Source organism: Narcine bancroftii, chromosome 6 (assembly GCF_036971445.1).
Source record: "Narcine bancroftii isolate sNarBan1 chromosome 6, sNarBan1.hap1, whole genome shotgun sequence".
Taxonomy (NCBI): domain Eukaryota; kingdom Metazoa; phylum Chordata; class Chondrichthyes; order Torpediniformes; family Narcinidae; genus Narcine; species Narcine bancroftii.
In genome coordinates, this window is record NC_091474.1 from 228,107,130 (window position 1) to 228,129,736 (window position 22,607).

At 40.5% G+C, this 22,607-nt stretch overlaps 1 protein-coding gene across 2 annotated transcripts in view; it reads right to left on the minus strand.

Annotated features, from left to right (window-relative positions):
* The window catches only part of rev3l (REV3 like, DNA directed polymerase zeta catalytic subunit), a 262,433-nt gene that overhangs the window by 63,209 nt on the left and 176,617 nt on the right, over nt 1–22,607 (minus strand). For both annotated transcript variants that reach the window (XM_069887629.1, XM_069887630.1), the window contains 5 exons: nt 20,728–21,641; nt 19,093–19,175; nt 11,181–11,303; nt 7,661–7,865; nt 2,733–2,844 (listed from right to left, as the gene is read on the minus strand). In XM_069887629.1, coding sequence (XP_069743730.1) covers nt 2,733–2,844; nt 7,661–7,865; nt 11,181–11,303; nt 19,093–19,175; nt 20,728–21,641 — 1,437 coding nt within the window. The remainder of the gene's footprint in view (nt 1–2,732; nt 2,845–7,660; nt 7,866–11,180; nt 11,304–19,092; nt 19,176–20,727; nt 21,642–22,607) is intronic.

Here is a 22,607-nt window from a genome sequence, read left to right on the forward strand (position 1 = left end):
AGCATTTGAAGCATTGGAGGTGGGGAGCCCTGAAATGAAGGAGAAACTTGCCAGATGGAGAGCACAAAGGGTTTGAGATTCAGCTTGTAGTTGAAATAGTGTTGTGAGAAGTTCAGTGCAGTGGTCTGAGAAGAGAATGGTATTTGTAGCAAGGAAATTGTCGCAGGACACAAAAGTGCTGGAGAAACTTGTAGGTCACGCAGTGTCCATTGGAAGTAAAAGGTAGTCAATGTTTCTGGCTGGAGGCTTTTGTCAAGAGGCCTGTATAAAAAAGGTTGGAGGGGGGAGAGGAGGAGGAGCACCACAGGTCAAATAGGTGGGAGGATAGCTCCCTGATTGAGGAAGGAATGGAAGGAGCTAGGGAGCTGGAGGAAAGGAGACAGAGGGATGAGAGAAAGAGGAAATTGGAGAAGTTGATATTGATGCCTCCTAGTTAGAGACTACCACGCTGGTTCTGAATAAAGTAGGTCTATATTCAATAGCAACACAACAGTTTCCTGCTATTAATACCATTCCTTTCCAAGGCTACTGAGCTGAACTTCTTACAACTTATCATTTAACTACAAGTTAAATTTCTTATTCTTTAGCCTTTCCATCTGCCAAATTTCACTTCACTTCAAATGCTTGGCTGCAGTTCCCTATCCCCCATCTTTCAAATCCTTCAGGGCCTCCCATTAACGTGTTTACAATCACTCCATGGTCCCAGGACCTCCTGCTGGCTTACTTATGCACCACTTTCTTCCATTCACCCATGGCAGATGTATCAACTCTCACACCTTGTAAATTAGAACAATGCAAAAGATTTCCAAACACAATCTGCTGGAGGAACTCAGTGAGTCAAACAGCATCAGTGGGAGAAAACGAACGGTCCATGTTGCAAACCAAAATCCTTCTCCAGTCCAGATGGAATGTTCTAGCTTGACCATTCTTTTTCTCCCACTGATAATGCTTGACCCACTGAGTTCCTCCAGTAGATTGTGTTTGGCTATTGATTCCAGCATTTGCAGTCTACAAAGACAGTCCATCTTAACACTAAAAATTATCCTTTAAAAACTCATTTGCTTGCTTTGTTTCTCTTATCTCAGGGTCAGTTATATTCCCCAGTAATTTTTTTCTACCCTCAAGTGTCCTGGACATTTAACATTTTACAGATATTTCACACAAGTTATACATTTCTATACAATTTCAATATGTCCTTCATTTCCATATCATTATCTGCCACTGAAGGATTTATTCAATCATATCTTTGGATAGTTTATTTTTAATAAAGGATAAACCTACAATTGCTCAGAATTCAAAAAAGGTAAACAATTTGATATCTGTAGTCAAATATTTTCTAGTATGCACCACTCAATGTCCAATTATAACTCTAATCAAAATAATTTAAAAAACTGTTGAGGATAGAGCCACCCGTAAGCAAGGAATATTATCTTTATTCCATCATATGCATGTGTATAAAATTAAAGTGACCATTAAAAATATGCAGATATAATTATTAAGCAGAGGAGTTGGGAATAATGGTGAATTAATTGCTAAATGATCTTGCATCACCCTTAAAGAAAAGCACAATAAAGACGGTGGTGCCTGTGTTCAGCAGCGGCCTCGAAGGGTTGCAGACTCTGGGGAGAGTGTAGTATGGTGCAAGGCACTAGTAATGAGGAGAACATTCCCCCGTTGTGGAGAAGTAGAGGAGATGACCCCAAGGATGGTGACAACAGTGGTGGATCAGCGAGGGGTTCTGCGGTTGTTGGCAATGCGACTTGCTAGTGAGGAACCTACATAGGCCGTGCGCTGCTGGCGAATGGCTCGAGATCCAAGTATCGAAACCGGTGGCAAGGAGGGCTTCCGAAGGGTCCTGGGCACTGAAGGCTTTTGCATTGTATTGGATGTTTGAATCTGGGCTTGGGTTGCCAATGGTTTGAATTGAACTGGAGATGTATGGCTGCAGAGGCTATGGGAACGCTGGGGGTGAATCCATGCACATTTGGTGACTGCCTCATGGCAGACTAAAGGCAATTTTGTGTAATATTACATTTCTGTTTTATTACATTACAATTAAAAAAATGATTTGATCAGCATCCTCAGAAAATCCGCAATGAGCCAATTATCTGCCTTCCAGGAGAGAAATTTTTATTTTCCCTGTGGAAGCAGGAGTAATGATTCTCATCAATAAAATGTGTCAAAGCTACTTTAGAAGTCTGTGAGGGAGACATGATCATTCAAATAATTACCAATGTTACAATAAAAACTGTGCAGAAGGTAGCAAGCGTAGCTAGGTGCATCTTCAGCTTTGATCTCTCATCCAGTGAATATATCCATGTGAGGCACTGCCTCAAGAAGGCAGCCAACATTAGAAAAGACCCCCATCAATTAGAAAAGACCCCCATCACCCTGGTCACAACCTCTTCTTAATGCTACCTTTGGACAGAATGTACAGACTCTGAAGACCCCGTACCTCCAGGTTAAAGAACAGTTTCTTTCCAACAACTATCAGACTTGTGAACCTCCCCTTGTTAGACTAATCACGGATGGCTCCAACATCACAAAAGGACTATCTGCATTACTGCTGTACTAGGATAACTGCGAATATTTATGATCTGACTTTTGTATTTACTGTACATTTTTAATTAAATTAATTTCGTTATTGTCTTTTTTTTCATGAAGTAACTTATAATTTCAGTGCATTTGTATATTGTACAATCTATATGTCAATAAATCATCATTAATCCTACCTTCTGATATTACTAACAAGCTCCTGAAACAATTGCTTCTCATCATTAACGTAGGAGATTTGAAGGCCTGTGACGCCAGATCTAACAAGCAGCGGAACCCGGGTCCTTTGTTCTGAAATAATGAATCAAATACTTTGTGTTTAAATGTTCAGAAACCTGTAAATTTGTGGCTCAATAGAACATCACCCAATAGCTGAATTTTCTGGCATAACTTGTTTAATGAAATTAAACCAGTAACTTATCAAATCCATAAATTGCCCAGTCAACATTCTCCGATTATCATGGATAGCGGAAATGATAAAAATGACAACAAACTTTATTAATTTTTTAATAAAGTTAAAAAACTGACCTCTGGCAAGGTCAGTGCTAATTGGTCATATCTCTATAGTTCAACTCTGATTATCCAAAATGATTGGGACCAGGCCTACTTTGGATAAATGGTTTTTTTGGAGAACTGGTCATTTTTTAACTGGTCAGTGTTTAAACAACAAGGTAAGGCTTTTTAAGCATTAAAATAACGTTAAATTCTCACCAAAAAAATGCTGGCCGTGCCGATCACCAACACTTCCCCACCGAGGCCCTGCTCTTGCTAGGAGCCCGAGAGTCCCGCTCCTGCCTGGGAGCTTGAGATCCCTGCTGCCGCCGCTGGGGGCCAAAGGTCCGCAGCTGCCAGCCCCGAGTTTCCCGATGCTGCTGCTGCCGGGGGGCCCGAGGTCCGTGCTGCTACTGCTGGGAGCCCGAGGTCCTCTGCTGCTGGCACCGTGAACCCGAGGTCCGCTGCTGCTGGGAGCCTGAGATCTGCTGCTGCTGCTGCCAAGAACGCAACGTCCTCTGGTGCCGCCGCCATGAGCATGACATCCCTGGTCAGTTTGCCTCAGAAAATATTTTTTGGATAAATGAGGATTTCTGATTTGTTTCGGATATCCTCATTTATCCGAAATCTTAAAAATATTTCAGATAACTGAAGATTTTGGAGAATCCAATTTTGGATAATCGGAGTTGTACTGTAATTGCCCTCGATGGTGATGAGATGTTAACTTGCACAGACAAGTGCAAAATTTTACAAAATTTGCATCAGGCACAGAAAAGGGCCATAAACAATTACAGGTCACAGCAAAATGATATCCTGAAAACCAGTGGTTTTCAAACATTTTCTTTCCATTACTGAAATATTTTGCTTAAGAAAAATTGTCATTGGCCCATTTCCTTTGGAGTTATGAAACCGTGCACATAACGAGTCAATGAGGTACAATTAAAACAGTGGTTTTTAAACTTTTCTTTCCACTCACATACTACCTTAAATAATCCCTTACTAATCACAGAGCACCTAAGGCATAGGGAATACTTAAAGTGGTATGAGTGGAAAGAAAAAGTTTGAAAACCACTGTGTAACAATCAAATTTCAGAAATGGTGGATTAAGTGAGAAAAGATGCAATTTTTATGGTTTTTATACCTTCTGTAACTTGTTCTACATGTTCATATAACTACACAAACGAAAAAGGTAACAGACTCAAACGATAGCTAAATTGATGAATTTCCAGTTGGGTGAAAATGTCCCCTGTCACAATTGGTGCCTCATGTTGAGCTCAGAACTATGTATATTTTCTATAAACATAAATTGATCACTGTGATATTTGTAAAACACTTAAAACAACACTGGCTCCACAAATTTAGAGGATTAGAGGTTAGAAGAATTACACTGTTCACATTGTGTGTGTGAGGGAGACCTTTAAATTGTTGACCAGAGAGATTCCAATGGCTACTGAGGGTATGATGTACACTGAAATGCAAATTTCTACTATGTAGAAATTTGACCTTTAAGGTCTGATCAGATCAAAATGGAATGCTTTTCATTGTTAAATGAACTATGTGCAAGTTATTGTTATTATATGATACCTGGATGTGTTTACTTCATCAAACAAATCTATATTATTGAAAAATGAAAAACTAAATTATATATATTTTTAAAATTAAGAGATACAGCACGCGAACAGGCCCTTTCGGTCCACACCACCTAATTTCATTCATGAGACTAATTCCACTTGGAGGAAGCCCATGCAGATATGGGGATACCACAAATTCCTTCCAGATAGCACCAGATTTGAACCTGGGTCACTGGTACTGTAATAGTGTTGCACTAACCGCTACACTAATGAACCATGTGTAGATGAATTAATTAATTAGAAGAAATTGCTTAGCCGTAAGCAAGTTACATAATTGGTGTATTTACCTATTAAGGCAAACAAATTTCAGAATTTTAAAGTTTTCAATAATTGCTGTAGAAATTTATTGAGTATTGCATGAGACTTGCGACCTATCTGTACATCTGCACATACAACAGAAAATTTGTTAAAAAAATATAAAGAAAAAAAACATTAAATTTTCGCGAATTATGTTGTGTTTGACAAACTATAACAGGGATATAGGGAATGTAAGGGCCAAAATGTGCATACTTACCTCCTTAGCGTCCTGGGGCCTGTAGGCTGGACGCAGCCTTCATGATTCCTGTGCGCATGTGGGAATCGTCGGTTGGTACATGTGCGGTGGGTTCATGTATTTGGAGTTTGGTTGGTGTGAACATCATTAGGGTGCTTAACTCTCGCACATGTACCAACTGATTATGTTATATTTTATATTATGTATAGATATGTTTTTGGAATTTTTTTGGTGTAGGTCACAAACACTTCACAAAACAGATCTCATTTAAAATGCCAGAGCTTGGCTTAAGCCAGACAGTCCAGGCTCTGAGTGCCTTTGCAAAAACTTTGAAGAATGCCTATAGACTTCACAAGTAGGTGTTAATTGGACATGTTGTGGAGTAATGGATTATTGTTTTGGAAAGCAACAGATGAATGGACTCAGAAGATTGGGTCTGGTGCCGCAGTCTGTCTGAATGCAGTTCTGAGAGGGTCGAGGGGGAGAGAGAGAGAGAGAGAGAGAGAGAGAGAGAGAGAGAGAGAGAGAGAGAGAGAGAGAGAGAGAGAGTTCAGCAGCAGCAGCTGGGACTGGAACATGACAAGCTGGCAGGCTTGTTTGAAAATCCCATTTTGAAGATGGGTTGCAAGTTCTTGGTTCAGCCTATTCAAAGTCCTTATGGTCTATACAAGAGGAAATGGCTGGTTGTATAATATTTTGCTTGAGATAAAGGAAACAGAAAAGGAACTCTGTGCTCACCTGAAAAAAAGAGGTTACCATCTAGAAAACTCTAATGGGGCAAGTTTCTTTGGAAAGACACTGAGTTGGCTGATCAGAAGAAATCAGTTTGTGTGTGTGTCCAACAAGCAACAAATCTCTCTCTGAAAACCAACAAGAACCTTCCTGAGCAGTAACCATTTACTTTTCAATCACTAAAGCCTGGTGAAGATTCGTAAATGTTAAATTTAGTGCACAGTATAAGAATTGCGAAGTGAGATTGGACTGTGAATCAAAGAACTTTTCTAAACTTATACACACATTACATACACATGTGTTTAGAATTAGAAGGGGGTTAAGTTAATAGTAATATTTGATCCTGTTTTCATGTTTAAAAGTAATTAAAAGCATCTTTTGTTTAAGTAACCATTTGTCTTTTTTTTTAATTTTTTATTTTTAAGTAACCATTTGTCTTGACGAATTTCTATTGCTGCTGGGTTTTGGGGTCCTCTGGGCCTGTCTCATTACCTGTACCTGCCAGCGGCAGTGTGGAGCTTGGGCTGGCAGTGTCAGCAGAGACCTTTGGCTCCCAGGCAAGAGAGAAAACCTCGGGCTTCCAGCATGAGCAGGGCCTTAGTGGGGAGGTGTTGGTGATCGGCAGTGGCTAGAATTTTTTGGTGAGAATTAAATATTATTTTATTGCTTAAAAACTATACCCTTGTTGTTTGTTGTTGTTTAAACACTGTTACAAGTGATTTGCTCTTGCTACTGGGCTGTTATTAAAAAAATGACCAGTTCTCCAAGAAAAATGTTTATCTGACATGAGCCTGATCCTGACCATTTTGGATAATCGGAGTTGTACTGTATAAACAAGTCAGTTGTCTGATTTCCCCTCCTTATCTTTAGCGTAGTCTATAGATAGAGAGAAAGATATTCTTAATTAAATATAGTGCAACTCTGATTATCTGAAATAGGATTCTCTGAAATCCTCATTTATCCAAAATTTTTTAAAAAAATTTGGATAAATGAGGATATCTGAAAAAAGAAAAACAGAAATCCTCACTTATCTGAATTTTTTGGAGCCAAACTGACCTCATAGGTTGAAAAAAAATTCACTCGACATGAAATTAGAACGACGATCGTCCTCGATTCAGGTAACTCCCTCCCCTCTCACTTTCCATTTCTTCTTTATCTTCCCCTATTGACTTTTCTCTCCAATTCCCCCTCTCAAACTGCGTGTCACTGTCAGAACAATCCCTTGTCCTGGTGTCATCAAGAAGAGTGGTCTCCTGGGCAGGAGCGGGTCCTCGGGTTCAATGGCATTCCCTCCTCGGCACACCGGAGCTCCCGATGCCGGAGCTTGGCCTACACCCCAGTGTGCATGTGTGGTAGGTCTAGAGGAGGATTCGGAGTTGGAACTCATGCGCTGGGAGCTCTGGTGACTGGGGAGACAGGTACCCGCTGACTCTTCACTGAGTGTTCTACCAGCCTGGCGATCAGCAGCATCGTTGGGGAGGTCTCGGAGATTGGTGGCGGCATTGGCGGCCAGCAATTTTTTGGTGAGAATTAAACATTATTTTATTGCTTAAAAAAACCTTCCCTTGTTATTTGTTGTTGTTTAAACATTGATACAAGTGATTTGTTGTTGCTACTGGGCTGTTTTTAAAAAATGACGAGTTCTCCGAAAAAACTGTTTATCTGACATAGATAAATGATCTCGACCATTTTGGATAATTAGAATTGTACTGTAATTTGTATGTTCCAGTATAGATCCTTATTATTCTATGCTTCATACCAGAAGGGGTGGCTCCGTTGGAGCTGTAGTGGTTTTTATCAATTATTATAGCACCAATGGTCTCATTTTTGTTGGTTTCTGGAAGCACTGCATCGGAAGAAATACTGTAGAATAAGGCACAGATTGGATCAAATTCCGGGTCAGGTTCCAAATCACGTCTTGTGCGAGCGTGCAACTCCATGCTCATGAGTACAAGGTACTGCACCTATAAACACAAACAGGGTCAGAGATCACCAAGATAGGTAAATCACAACCAAAGTTCTCAGCATTGAATACAACTTTTCAGTTTTTCAATTTTTCCCCTCAATACATGACTTAAGTGCCTCTGTTAGCACATGTTACAGCTTGTGATTGCTGTATCTACAATTCTAAGATATCGCTGCTCTTCTAGCCCATTAAGACACTAAGTCATATGTACAATCAAAACTTAAAAACAAAAAAATTATTTGACTAGCTCAAATAATGTTTAATCTACATTGACTACATTAATATCATATGAAGATGAAGTATTCCTAACTTATGCTACACACTAATGTGCTGGAGAAACTCAGCATCCATAGGAAGTAAAAGGTAACCAAGGTTTCTGGCCTGAACCCTTCATCAGGAAGCAGGAAAAACAGGCAGGCACTTGCAATTCAAATGCCATTCACAAATATGCCAAGGTCACAGTTGGCAATGAGGAAGCGTAATGGAGTGAGATGGATCAACTTGTTGAGTGGTGTCACAACAGCCACTATGCGCTAAACATTAGCAAAACAAAGGAAATGACTATGGACTTCAGGAAGGGGAAACAAAGAGAACACAAACCAGTTCTCATTGAGGAGCCAGCAGTGGAAAAGGTAAAGAACTTCAAATTCCTGGATGTCAACATTTCTGAAGATCTATCCTGGCACCTTCATGTTGATGCAATCATGAAGCAGGCTTGCCAGTGGCAAGACTTCGTTAGGAGTTTGAGGAGATTTAGTATTCTTCTGTGGCAGAAAAAATTAAGATTTGCTTGTTTTATTACTAATTCTGCAGGGAACCATGTGTTGCCTACTTCTTACAAACGCTCCATTTGTTTTCTAGCACCCTACTAGCTAACTCAATAAATTATGTTGCACCTCGAGATAGATGTAACACCATGTGGTTTTTTTCAAAGACATTACATTCTGCTCTGCTTCCCTAGTCACAATAAGCCAAATGGCCTTCTAACCGAATGATGCTTGACACATGTTGTAAACTCCTAGAGGGGAATGTTTTCTTATCACTTGTATTTTGGATATAAATGTGTGTGTTTTTTCCTCACAGTTCAGAGCCTCAGAGCTCTGCTCTTAAGAATCTAGCTTCTCCATGATATCATGCTTGAAAATAAAGGCTTTCCTTTGAAACTTTCCTCTCCATCTGAGAGATAACTTTTTTTTCTGCTTCAGTCATGAAAGACTCTTGCAAATTTCTACAGGCCTACTGTGAAGAGCATTCTGTCTGGTTGCATCACAGTCTGTGCCAATTGCCAAGACAGGAAGAGGCTACAGAGAATTGTGAATTCATCCAGCAACCATCATAGGCATTAATCTCTGCTCTGTTAAGGATATCTACAAGAGGCAAATCAAGAAAGCAGACTCGATCATCAAGGACCCTCGCCCACCCAGACCATGCTTCTAATCTCATTGCTACCATCAGGAGCCTGAAGATGAACACCAACGGTACAAAACAGTTTCCTCCCCCTCCCCACCATCAGATTGCTAAATAGACAATGAACCACGGACACTACCTCACTTTTTTCTCCTCTTTTGAACAAATGTATTTATTTTAAAAATGTAATTTATAGCAATATTTTGCACTAAGACGCTGCTGCAAGACACCAAATTTCGTGACATGTTCATGACAATAAATTCTGATTCTCTGATTCTGAATAAAAAGGTGGAGCTGGGAAGAGGAGTGAGGAAGGGAAAGGAGCAAAAAAGTAACAGTTACAATGTATAAGGTGGATATAGGTGAAAGAAGCCGAGAAGTGCAGGGGGGCTAAGAAGGGTAGCTCTTTGATAGAAGAAGGAGGGGAAGGGAGTGGGGGAGCTGGAGGAAAGGAGCTAGAGGGTTAGGAAAAGAGAGGGACCAGGGAAGAGAGTTAACAGAAATTGGAGAATTTCTGTAAAACTCTCTGTTAGGAAACAGACTACTGAGATGGAAATTTTTACCTTTTTTAAATATTTAGACTTTCAGCACGGTGACAGACCTTTCTGGCCCACAAGTCTGTGCCACCCAAATGCACCCATTAACCTACAAACACCGTATTTATTTTGAAGGGTGGGAAGAATCTGAAGCACTCGGAAGAAACTAATGCAGACACGGGAAGAACGTATATACTCCTTACTGACAGCCAGATTTAAACCCAGGTTACTGGTGCTGTAATAGCATTGCACTAGCCACCACACTAATCATGGTGTATATGAGGTGTAGTTCCTCCCATTTGCAGGAGGGGAGGCCACCTCTTCTCTCCTCCTCTCCCCATCTTTTTTTTCCTGATCCCTGACAAAGGGCTCAGGCCTGAAAACATTGGTTACCTTTTACTTCCAGTGGACATCGCATGACTTGCTGAGTTTCTCCAGCATTCCTGTGCTTTGAACATGGCCCAAGCACCTGCAGATTTTCTTGTTTAATTTCCAAGCAGATGAACACAAAAAATATAGGTAGGCAATTCAGTGCAAAACTATATTGTTGGAAATGCAGCCTTTTGAAGAGGTACAAAACCGGCCCACTCAGGCCATGGAGATAGGGTGCTACTGCTGCTTCTAAGCTTCAGACACCTCCAGTACTGTATAGAGTTTGCACATTCTCCCCATGGTAGTCTGGGTTTCAGTCAAGTACTCTAGTTTCCTCCCCTTACAAAGGTATTTTGGCAGGTTACAAATTATTCCAAGATGTACAGAAATGACAAAAGAATCAAATGGAAATTGATGGACATGTGAGAAAGAATACATTGTAGGAAAATAGGAGAGAAGAAATGTAACTGATGGGGTTGCTCTACTGGGAGCCAGCCTGCTTGCTGAGATAGGTAAACAAGATCTAAATGATAAAATGACACTATTTTCAGAGAACAGTAAACTTTATCCTGGTCAGTATTTATTTCTCATTTCAACCTTTCCATCAAGGAAAGATTTGGTGCTGTTTGTGGCAGTTTTCCCCTTAGCTGCACTGAGAAAATTACATGATGTTAAAAGTATACTACAAAGGGCTTTGGTACATCGCACAATTATAAAAGGCACTAAAGGACGCCTCTTTTGCATAAAAATACCATGACATCTATAGTATACAAGTAACATTTTGGAAAGAGTAAAACACCAATGTCTGCAGATGCCATGATTAAGTAAAAACACAAAGCTGGAGAAACTCAGCAGGTCAAACAATGTAATTTATACAGCAAAGATAAAGATATATAACCAACGTTTCAGACTTGAGCCCTTCATCAAGGCATGCATTTTGGGAAGGCATGTTTTGCAAAAATGTAGAGATTTGTGTCAAGTCCAAGAAGATACGATACCTCATGTAAAGCTTTTGCATCCTGGAGATTTTGTTGGCTGACTTTGAAGCCATAGGAGTTGTTTAATGTTGGTCCTTCTATCTGGGATGTACTTTTCTTAGAAGATTGAACAGCAAACTGATTCTGGAAAAGTGTATAACACAATCATGGAGTTTTCTACTAGTACAGTGGAAAAAATATATATTTATATTAAATACAAATGAATTTCTATATATTTAATGGGAGAGCCAACAAGGAATCCTGAATTACCTCAAAATGAATTGAACCTATGGTTGTAATTCTACACATCTTCCAATCTGCTCTTTCAATAAAATGCCATTGAATGACTCTGATGAGCTTGTGGGCTTGTGTGAATCTGCAGAAATAACACGACGGTGCCTATGCACATGCAAATGAAAACAGAAAATGCTTTACATACTATTGTGTGTGGAAGAGGCATGGCCTGCCTGATGGTCATGTACCCTCCCCATCTGAAACTCATTCGGAAGTCACATCACCCGTCAGTACATGGTGTACTTTTTGCTTCATTCAAAGTTACAAGTTGTAGATAAAGTTACAGTTTTCAGGTGGAGTGTCAGTTAAGACCGGGCTCAGGCTGCTGGTCAGTGCTCATTTTCCCATTAGCAGGTTCAAATCATTTAATGTCCTTATTGGCTAGAGTCCTGTATTTAGCCCCAGCACAGAGGACATTCTCTCTCTCTTGACTTGTGGCGATAGGCCTGGACACCACCCCATGCCAGGTCACTACTGAAGACATTGCTTGGAAGGCTCATGGCTAAGTTGCACACTGCACTGAAGCTGAGCCGTGGTATTGCTCTAGCTCAAATGGCTATAGATCACTCTCAAATGATCAGGAGTCCGAGAGCGTGCGTATACCCCTGCGGATACAGTGGTACCAGATCCACCTCCTCTCAATCAGGGGTCCAGGAGGGTGTGTATAACCCATTTATAGTGTGTGAATTTATGCATCACCTGTGTGAATTAATAATTATGTAGTGTTAACATTCTCCCCTGTTTGTTTCCTGTTACGATTTCCCCACACTCCTTTATAAATCATGTGCTTATATTCCCCATGCTCTTTTCCGCTATGATTTTCCCATGCTCTTTTATTAATTTATTCATGTGTGTTTTATTCCTGCTACTATTTTCCCATGCTCTTCTATTAATTGTGTTAATAAAGTTACGTTTGTTTGTAAATTCTTGTGTCCAGACTCATCTCTCTGTGAACCCACCAAACCTGACACTTCCTCAACAAAACACATACTCAACAGGTCAGGGGGTCCCTGTGGAAAGACCATAAGACTAAGGAAGGAGAATCAAAGCTTCAGGTCAACATTGAAACATTAATGTCTTGAAACATCACTTCTTTCCCTCCACAGATGCTGCTCAACTTTCATATTGTTTCCAGCTTTTCCTGTAATAATTTAGATCAGGGGTGGCCACGTACAGCTCTGTCATATAATGTGCGGATCATGGAAATATGTTGGCTGAGACAGGAATCGTACGAGCTGGTGCTCACAGTGGCAGTTTTAGTGGGCATGGCTTGTGCTAAGTTGAGTTGCAGCTCCCAAATACCTGAAGTTGATCTTATGTGGCTCTTTAGCTAAGCAAGTTTGGCCACCTCTGGTTTAGATTTTCACCAGCTGCATATGCATTATGCAAATCCCATAGGTTGGCACATGCCATGGATTACAGATTCCCACAAACCTACGGATCTTCAGTATACAGGACAAAGGGAAATGAGAGGGCACACAGCTTTTCAAAAACCAGGAGGAAGCTGGATGATTGGCAAGTTTTTAAAAACCAACAGAAGGCCACAAAACAAAATAATGGGAGAAAAGATAATATAAATCAAAAGTTTTTTCAAATATAGAAAAAAAATAAGAGAGGCAAAATGACACTGGAGAAGTAATAATGGTCTTCACTGTGGAAGATGCCAGCAATGTGCCAGACACTTGAGAGAGTCAAAGGGCAGAAGTGAGTGTAGTTGCCATTACTAAGAAGGTGAAAGGTGTGAAGGTCATTAAATCACCTGAACCTGACTACGCTCCAGGATTTGGAAAAAGAGGTAACTAAAGAGACTGTGATTTTTCAAGCATGGGAATGGGACTAGAGAACTGGAAAATTGCCAGTTTGAAAAATTTGTCACTTCATTGTAAGGGAGAGAGACAAAAAACGATAGTCTGAAATCAGCATGGTTTCCTTCAAGGGAGATCTTGCCTGACAAATCTGCTGAAATCCTTCGAGGAATCAACAAGCCAGACAGACGGGGGGAGTCACGTGATGGAGTAGTGGCCGGACGGTGAACTCCAGCCCTCTCCAGAAAAGTCGGGAAAAACAAGAGAAAACACAAAGGCACATAAATAAAAGTTACAGAAAAGTGAGTATAAAGGTGGAAAGAAGATGGCGACAAAAAAAGAAAAATCGAAAGCAACGGCAAGAAGAGAGGAAGAGAAGACAAAGGAGGAAAGAGGTGAAGGCCTTACCTGTCCGAAGAGGCCCGCTGCGGAGAGAGAAACCCGCTCCCTCAGGTCGGTAAATAATGGACTACAAAAATGGCTCGCTGAGCCGAGTAAAAGTGCGCAACCGCGCATGCGCGATACTTCGCGCATGCGCGAGGCGAATGAAAAAAAACACACCGACGGGAGGGGGGACCAGCTGGGGAGTCGATCTCCACAGCCGGCAACGACAGCTGCAGAACACCTGCAGCAAGAAGAGACCACAGAAGACAATAGAAACAAGAAAGAAGAGGAGGAAAGGGCAACAAAGAAACAACAGATGGTCAACCCAGAGGAAGAAGAAGAGGAAGAGTATGGTGAAATAGAAGAAGAAAAGATAGGCAAGGTAAAGGATATACTTGCTCTTATTAAAGGATACATGGAGTCATTTAAAGAATGGCAAACACAGGAATTTAAGGATTTAAGAAAAAGAATAAACAACACAGAAGAGAAAATAAATAAAATGGAGATGACCTTAACAGAAATGGGAAAAAAAATGGACAAGATGGAAGAGCGGGCAGTAGCAGCAGAAATGGAGGTAGAGACTTAAAAAAGAAATTGGAGAAATCTAATAAAAAAACTAAAGAGACACAAGAACTACTAGCTCAAAAAATAGATACAATGGAAAACCATAACAGAAGAAATAACATAAAGATAGTGGGCCTTAAGGAAGATGAAGAAGGCAAGAATATGAGGGAGTTTATAAAAGAGTGGATCCCTAAGACCCTAGGATGTCCAGAACTACAGCATGAAATGGAAATAGAAAGGGCACATAGAGTATTGGCCTCTAAACCACAACCACAACAAAAACCAAGATCTATTGTAGTAAAATTCCTAAGATATACTACAAGAGAAAAGGTACTGGAGAAGACAATGGAAAAAGTAAGAGAGGGCAACAAACCACTGGAGTATAAAGGGCAAAAAATCTTCATTTACCCAGGTATAAGTTTTGAACTCCTAAAGAAGAGAAAAGAGTTCAATACAGCAAAGGCGATTTTATGGAAGAAAGGGTATAAATTTATACTAAAGCATCCAGCGGTATTGAAAATATTTATTCCAGGACAACAAAACAGACTATTCTCGGATCCAGAAGAAGCACGAAAATTTGCAGAACAATTACAAAAATAGACTGAGGGAGGAAGACGGGTAATGAGAGTTAAAATGATCACGATTGATATGTATGTGGGTAAAGACAAAAATAGACTGAGGGATGAAGACGGGTAATGAGAGTAAAAATGATCACGATTGATATGTATGCGGGTAAAGAGGTATAAGAGAGAAGAGAGACAATGAGCATACATGAATGTATCTGTACTTAGAGGAAAATATAGATAGTATAGACAAGAATTAATAAGGGAAGGTAATGGAATAGAGAGAATAAGGAGGGAATTAAAAGAGTGACTTTTGTGACATATGAAAAGTGAAATCTTTTCTGGGGGAGGCGGGGTGGGGGGAAATAGCGGTCACTGCAAAATCAGTTGACGCTTGCGAGTGGATTCGCAAATCCAAATGGAGAGGGGAGATGTGGTTGTCCGACAAGGGATAAAGGACAACTCAGGAGGGGAAGGGGAGATTGGGGATAAATAAGATAGAAATAGGAGAATAAGGAAAATGTTAGATGTTGTAGGAATGTTGTCTTATAAAGAGTTGAAAATAAGAAAACAGAAATGGAAAAGGAGGAAAGGTAATGATGGAAAAACGGAAAGAGAAGATAAACAAAATATAAAAGGGCTACGCTGAACTATATGTCTTTAAATATTAATGGAATACATAACCAAATTAAAAGGAAGAAACTACCAAATTTAAATGAATAAATGTATTCCATTAAAAAAAAATAACATATTGGTTAAGAAATAAGATTGAAATATTCGAACAAGTATAGGAGCCTTACATTAAATACAATAGCGAAAACCTACCGGGGACAAACAGTACCTAAGTTGATGGAAGGAGAAGGAAAGAAAAGAATGGACTGAGTAGAATTTCTGGTGTAATTTTGTTGATTGACAACATTGTCTGACTGGCTTAATGCAACCTAGATTGTATACCTAAAATGGATGAGAGGGGGGGGTGGGGGGGTGGTTTGGGAGGAAAGAGGGGGGGGAGAAAAAGTCACTGTATATGTGTGAAAAAGAAATAGTGTATATCATGGCTAATGTGATTTATGGTGTGAAAAATAAATTAAAAAAAAAGCCAGACAGACAAAGGAGAGTGACTGGATGTTGTTTAGTTGGATTTTCAGATGGTCTTTGACAAGGAGGTGTTACGGGAAAGGTACAAGCATGAATAAAAGATTGGCTGACTTGCAGAAAGCAAAAAGTGGAAATCAAGGAGGCTTTTTCTGGCTGGCTGGCTGTGACTAGATGTGTTGCACAGAGGTCAGTGTTGGGTCCGCTACTTTTTATATTGTTTGAAAATAATATGGAATGATGGCATTGTGGCCAAGTTTGTAGAAGATATGAAAATAGATGGGGGTGGCGGGGGAGGTAGTGTTGAGGAAGCAGTGAGACTTTGATAGATTGGGAGAATGGGGAAAGAAGTGGCAGATGGAATACAGTGTAGGGAAGTGTATGGTGATGCTCTTTGGTAGCAGGAATAAAGGTGTTAACTTGTTTCTAATTGGGAAGCAAATTCACAAAGGAGAGGTTCAAAGGGACTCAGGAGTCCTAGAGCAGGATGTGATAAAGATCAACTTGCAGGCTGAGTTGGTACTAAGGGGGAATCATGGTTGGTGTGGCGGTTAGCACAATGTCTTTACAGTGCCAGCGATCGGGACTGGAGTTTGAATCCTGCACTGTAAGGAGTTTGTATGTTCCCCTTGTGTCTGCGTGAGTTTTCCCTGAGAGCTCCAGTTTCCTCCCACCGTTTGAAACGTACTTGGGGTGAAAGTTAATTGGGTGTAAATTGGGAGGAATGGACTCGTGGCCTGAAATGGCCTGTTACTGTGCTGTATGTCTAAATTTTACAAATTTAAAGAAGGTGAATGCAATGTTAGCATTCACCTCGAGAGGACAAGAATATAAAAACAAAAATGTAATCCTGAGGATTTACAAGTTGTTGGTCAGACTACATTTGGAGTTTTGGGAGCAGTTTTGGGCCCCAGATCCAAGGAAGGATGCAGTGGTGTTGGAGAGGGTCCAGAAAAGGTTTACAAAAATGAAGGTCAACACATGAGGAGTATTTAATGGCTTTGGCAGTGTACTCACTAGAGTTTAGAAGGATGAGGGGTGATCTCAGTGAAACATACCAAATGTTGAAAGGGATTCATAGAGTGGGTGTGTGAAAGATGTTTCCAGGAGTGGGAGGGACTGGGAGCCCAAGGCACTGCTCAGAATAAAAGGATGCCCCTTTAGAACAGAGATGAGGAGACATTTTTTCAGCCAGAGAGGGTGGTGAATCTGTGGAACTTGCCATGGATATTTAAAGAGGAGGTTGATAGGTTCTTGATTTGTCAGGTATCAAAGGTTACGGAGAGAAGGCAGGAGATTGGGGTTGAGAAAAAATATCAGCCATGATTCAAATGAAAGAGGAGACTCCATGGGTCGAATGCATGGCCTAATTCTAGCCCTACATCTAACATTCTTATTTTGACATCATCCAAATTCACACAATATCTGGAGTAACCAAGATCTCTATAAATGCCTGGGGGACACTCTGGAAAAAAAATTACAAAGATGGACTTTCCACAGGATCTGGTGTTGTAACTTCATGGGGACATTGGGAAAGTACAGTTTAGGCTGTCCAAACACCAAATTCAATTTGTGAACATCGCCTTGTCAGTAGCCAGGAAGTGTATAGTGGTGAAGTCCGACTCCCAGCTAAATATCGCATGATGGAATATGGAAACACAGCGCTGTTTTCCCCTGGAGAAAATCACCTACAATTTATGGAAGAGATACATTTGTTGAAGTGTTGCAACCGTATCTGAGGCACATAGGTGCACAGATATAATTCACAGCCCCCTCGTGCCCCCCCTGAATAAGAGAAAAGAAACAATCCATCCCAGCAGGTAAAGAATTAAGAGTTTGAAGTGGGGAACGCGGCACAGACATAGAAACATAGAAGATAGGAGCAGGAGTAGGTCATTCGACCCTTCTAGCCTGCTCCGCCATTCAACGAGATCATGGCTGATCTTAAAGTTCAGTACCCCGTCCCCGCCTTCTCTCCGTAACCTTTAATACCCTTATACTGAAGAAATAGATCTAATTCCCTCTTTAATGAACCTGCCTCTACTGCCCTCTGTGGCAATGAATTCCACAGATTCACCACCCTCTGGGTAAAGAAATTCCTCCTCATCTCGGTCCTAAATGGTTTGCCTATTATCCTCAAACCATGGCCCCGGGTTCTGGATTTTCCCATCCTTGGAAACATGCCATCTGCATCCATTCTGTCCAGTCCTGCCAGAATTTTATAGGTCTCTATGAGATCCCCTCTCAATCTTCTAAACTCTAGCAAGTACAGTCCCAATTTGTGCAATGTGTGGTTTTGCCCCTTCCTGTTTTTAATATCTGGGGTCCTCTCGCCTCGAGGAAGATCGTTGTTTTTGTCGGTATTTAGGTGTTTTTTTTCGTATTTTTATATTTTGGTGTTTGTATAATTTAAGGGATAAGGAAGGTGTATAATTTAAGGGATAGGGAGGGGAGGACGTAAGGACTCTGCAAATCATATTACGTGGAAGGAGAATGTAATATTTTGTTTATTGGATTTGCATGAGTCTTTGGAGTACAATATTAAAAAAAATCTCTATAAATGAAGCTCACAGTTATACATCTATTATATCAATGCTTACCTCAAGTCAAAATATATACCGAGTATATATGATGCCATGCATAGTTTAAAAGTTCAGCAAATTTGATCATTTCATCAAATCGGTATAGGAAAACATATTTGCAGGTTAAGTGGCCACTATAAATTGCCCTGTTGTTAGGTGTATGGTAAAATCAGAGGGAAGATTTAAATGGAATGTTCAGAGGTCATGTAAATGGGTGATTGATGTTGAGTATGAACTGAAGGTCCTGTTTGGATGCTGTATCTCTATGACAATGAAAATCAAAAGAACACAGATGCTGGAAACATGGCTTAGCAGCTCTGGCAGTAACTGTGGGTAGAAAAACAGAAATAATATTTCAGATCAAAGACAAATGAGCTTGAAGTTGCAGAGAGGTTTGGTCAGGATAAAGAAAATATTTCTGGCAAGGTTTACCACAGGGAGGAAAAAAAACAAAGGTGATATGAAATTACTACCGAAATATTGACTAAATCATTCATTTACCTATCAGCTCCTGACTCAAACATCTTGAAGGAGTTAAACATTTGTGCTCCGTGCTGCATTACAAGTGGGCAAAAAAAGCAAGTGAAGTACTGTAGTTAACCTTCACTGCAGTATCAGTGATGGCATATTATTTAAAAAAAGTTACCTTAAGTTGAGTTGTTAGCAGCACTCTCCTTAAGGAGTCAGAACAACTGGCTTTTCTTTGACTTATCTTCTGGTGTCTGGGTTCTGAGCAAGTTAAAATAATTTATACATTAAATAAAGGAGTTCACAAACACATCGTGCTAAAGATTCATGTCAAGAGCCATAGAGCATGGAAAAAGGCCCTTCAGCCAAGAGTGCACACTGACCATAAAGCACCGATCTACATTTCTACCGCAGAGCCCACCTCACTGACAAAAGGCAAAGGAGGAAAAACCCAACACCCAACCCCAACCAACCAATTTTCCCCTGCAACCGCGTCTGCCTGTCCCGCATCGGACTTGTCAGCCACCAACGAGCCTGCAGCTGACGTGGACATTTTACCCCCTCCATAAATCTTCGTCCGCGAAGCCAAGCCAAAGAAGAAAACATTTCTACACTTATATAGAAAACAACACAATACAGGGTCTTTCCCATAATGTTGCACCAACTTAATAACCTACACTACCAACTGCCTGGAATTTCCCTACTGTATAACTGTCCATTTTTCTCAGTTCCAACTATCTATCTAATAGTCTGTTAAAAGATCTTAACGTACCTTCCTCCACCATTCTGTGCACCTACCACCCTCTGCGTGAAGAATCTAACACCCCTGTACTTACTCCCAAACACCTTAAAACGATACCCTCTGATGTTAATAATTTCTGCCCTGGGGAAAAAAGCCTCTGGCTAGCTACATAATCAATGCCCCTGTACACCCCTATCAGGTCACCCCTTATCCTCCATCACTCCACAAATTCACTCAATATCAACTCATTACCATCATCTCCCTCAGAGTTCACCTTTCATTTACACATTAGGAGCAGTTTAACTAAGGCCAACAAGGTTGGGTGGGATTCAAGAGGAAATTGGAGCCCCCAATGCAGTCACAGGGAGAACATTCAAACTTCACAATGCTGGTGGCCAGGATTGAATATTCATTTCCAGAATCTGACATAATTGGCAAAGTCAACATTTGTTGCCCTTTCCTCAATTCCCTTGAGAAATAATCTGCTTGAGTTACTGCAGCGTTTCTGATCAAAGCGTTCCCTCTGGGTGATGTTGGACAAGTAATTTATACCCAGCAATGAAGAATGGCTTTAAATTTCCAAGTCAGAAAGGTGTGTGGAAAACATCCAAGGTGCTGGTGTTCCTATTCACTTGGCCTGGTGGTGGAGGTCTTGAGTAGCTCAAGTATGTAACTGCTGTGTACCCAGTACATTGTTGGAGGAGGCAATAAATAGGTTGGAGAATGTCACTAATGAAGCCTTGGCCATGATGCTGTCAAGCTCTTTCATGCTCAGCATCATATTTTCCCCACTTAAAATAACACTACACTTATAGAAAGTGACATCTCTAACTTAAAATATCAATAAAATGTAGTTCAGTATAAAAGAACTCAATAAATCAACAGAGAATCAATTCTAGCTGACCATTTCAACAAACCCACACAACTAACTTCAGTATGGTTCATTATTGATATTTTTAAGTATCCCAGCAAAGTCTGTATAAAAGATGCTATATTGGAACTGAAAGTCCATTAAACAAGAGTCATCGTTGCTTCAACCAACAATTTGTATGTACAAGTATGACTACTCACCCATTTGTATGGGAGTACAATAGAGCACTTCAGGAATTCCATCTTTTCTACTTCTGTGTACCATGGGTGTGCTATGTAGAACAGAAAGGGAATTCTCTGCAGTGCCTGTTTTAGATTGAAGGGGTGAATGTTGTTGCTCAACGCCCTGGCTGGTATGTGGAGGCATGCTGCTCTGGGTCGATGATGGGAAATCATCTTTAGGCTTCCTGTTGATATCAGGTGTTGGCTTAGTTGTCTCCTCGTTTTCTTCATTTTGCTCCCACTGCCTAGCATTGGGGGAAGCTGACCGCTGCCATGGAGAACACAGTGGCGAATCAGGAGAACTGTATGCACGGTAGTAATCGTCCTCATCCTCAAACAGTTCTGCTACCTTAGACAGAAGGCCAAGAGACCTCGATTTTGAGTTGTCATGCTCTGGTGTTTTCAGAGGTGGTGATTCAGGAGAAGGAACAGCTTCATGAGTATCCTCTCCAGCCTGTTCTTCAACAGGATCTGCAGAAAAGCCAGCAGCCACCTTTTCTGAAGTGGACCCCTCACCTATTTGCGAAGACTGCATGCACCGATCTTGGTTGGTATTTTCATTTGGAGCAATCTGACCTTTTGAACATTTCTTTGAGTGATCATACTCTCGTTTTGCCTGAAGCCACAACTGCACCCTGAGTAAAGTAGGAGGGCTTTTACAAGGCAGTATCATAATTTTACGGTCTTCACAAGTTCCTGACACAATGCCCACTCTCTGAGCAGCAGAATGCCTAATCCCAGTAAAGGCAGGAGAGCCAGGTCTAGCATTTTGTGTCATTGCGGATAAGGCCATCTTCCAGAACTGTAGACCTTCAAGTGAAAAGTCTCCGTCAAACTCTGGCAATTCATTAGGTAACCTTGTTTCAATCGTCATAACTCGTCCTCCAATTTCCCTATTGAAAGAATAATTTAGTCAGCTGGACATTTAACCAAGAGACACAAATTGCAAGGATTATTCCAAGACTTCAAAGAAAATGCTGCAGAGACTGTAACGCTGAAATAAAATCGAAAATACTGGAAATACTCAGCATTAGGTGCATCTTGGTGAGAAAAACAGGACAAATTGCTCAGCTTAATGAAACCTACTGCACACTGCTCAAACAACTTTTTTTGAACATAGCTCTTCAGTGTCTGCCACCTTTTGCCCGCGATGTGCTCTGGTAGTCCATTGGCTGAATAACAGCCATGAACTTTCATTCTGTGGAATTTAAGCACATCTTGTTTCCAACCATCAATTTTGGTTGAGGTAAAGCCGTAATTCCAAGTGTGTATAAATCATTTCGCTTTCATCATTTTAGATGTGTATGCTGATTGGCACCAATTTTAACTGTTCTATATTCTGCTTGGCCGATGAATTTATTTGGAGTAGGAAACAAGATCAGTCATTAAAAAAAAACCCTGAAAAATAAAACAATGCAGATGATGGAAATCTGAAATAAAATAGGGAATGTTGGCAACATTCAGCTGGTCAGGAAGCATCTATGAAAAGAGAAACAAGGTTAATATTTCATGTTGAAGCCCCTTTGATTGGAGCAGAGTAGAAAAGAAAACAAGGTAATATCAAGCTGCAAGGATGATGGGGGTGAAGAGGTCAAAATGAATAAAGTAAAACTCTTAATTTGGACTAATGGATATTAATAGTATTGATACTCCAACATATTTTTAATTTACTGTATTTTAGATGTTAAACAGTAGACTGAAAAACATTCTAGGGAACCCAATAAGTTTCAAGGATGTGTGGTAACTGGGGTCCTAGTGAGTCAAAAGGGAGTGCAGAAAATGGGGCCCTGGTGAATGGAAAAGAAATGCAGGAAACATCACTTGGTGAGTCAGATGCAGAACCATTGGGATTTCTGAAG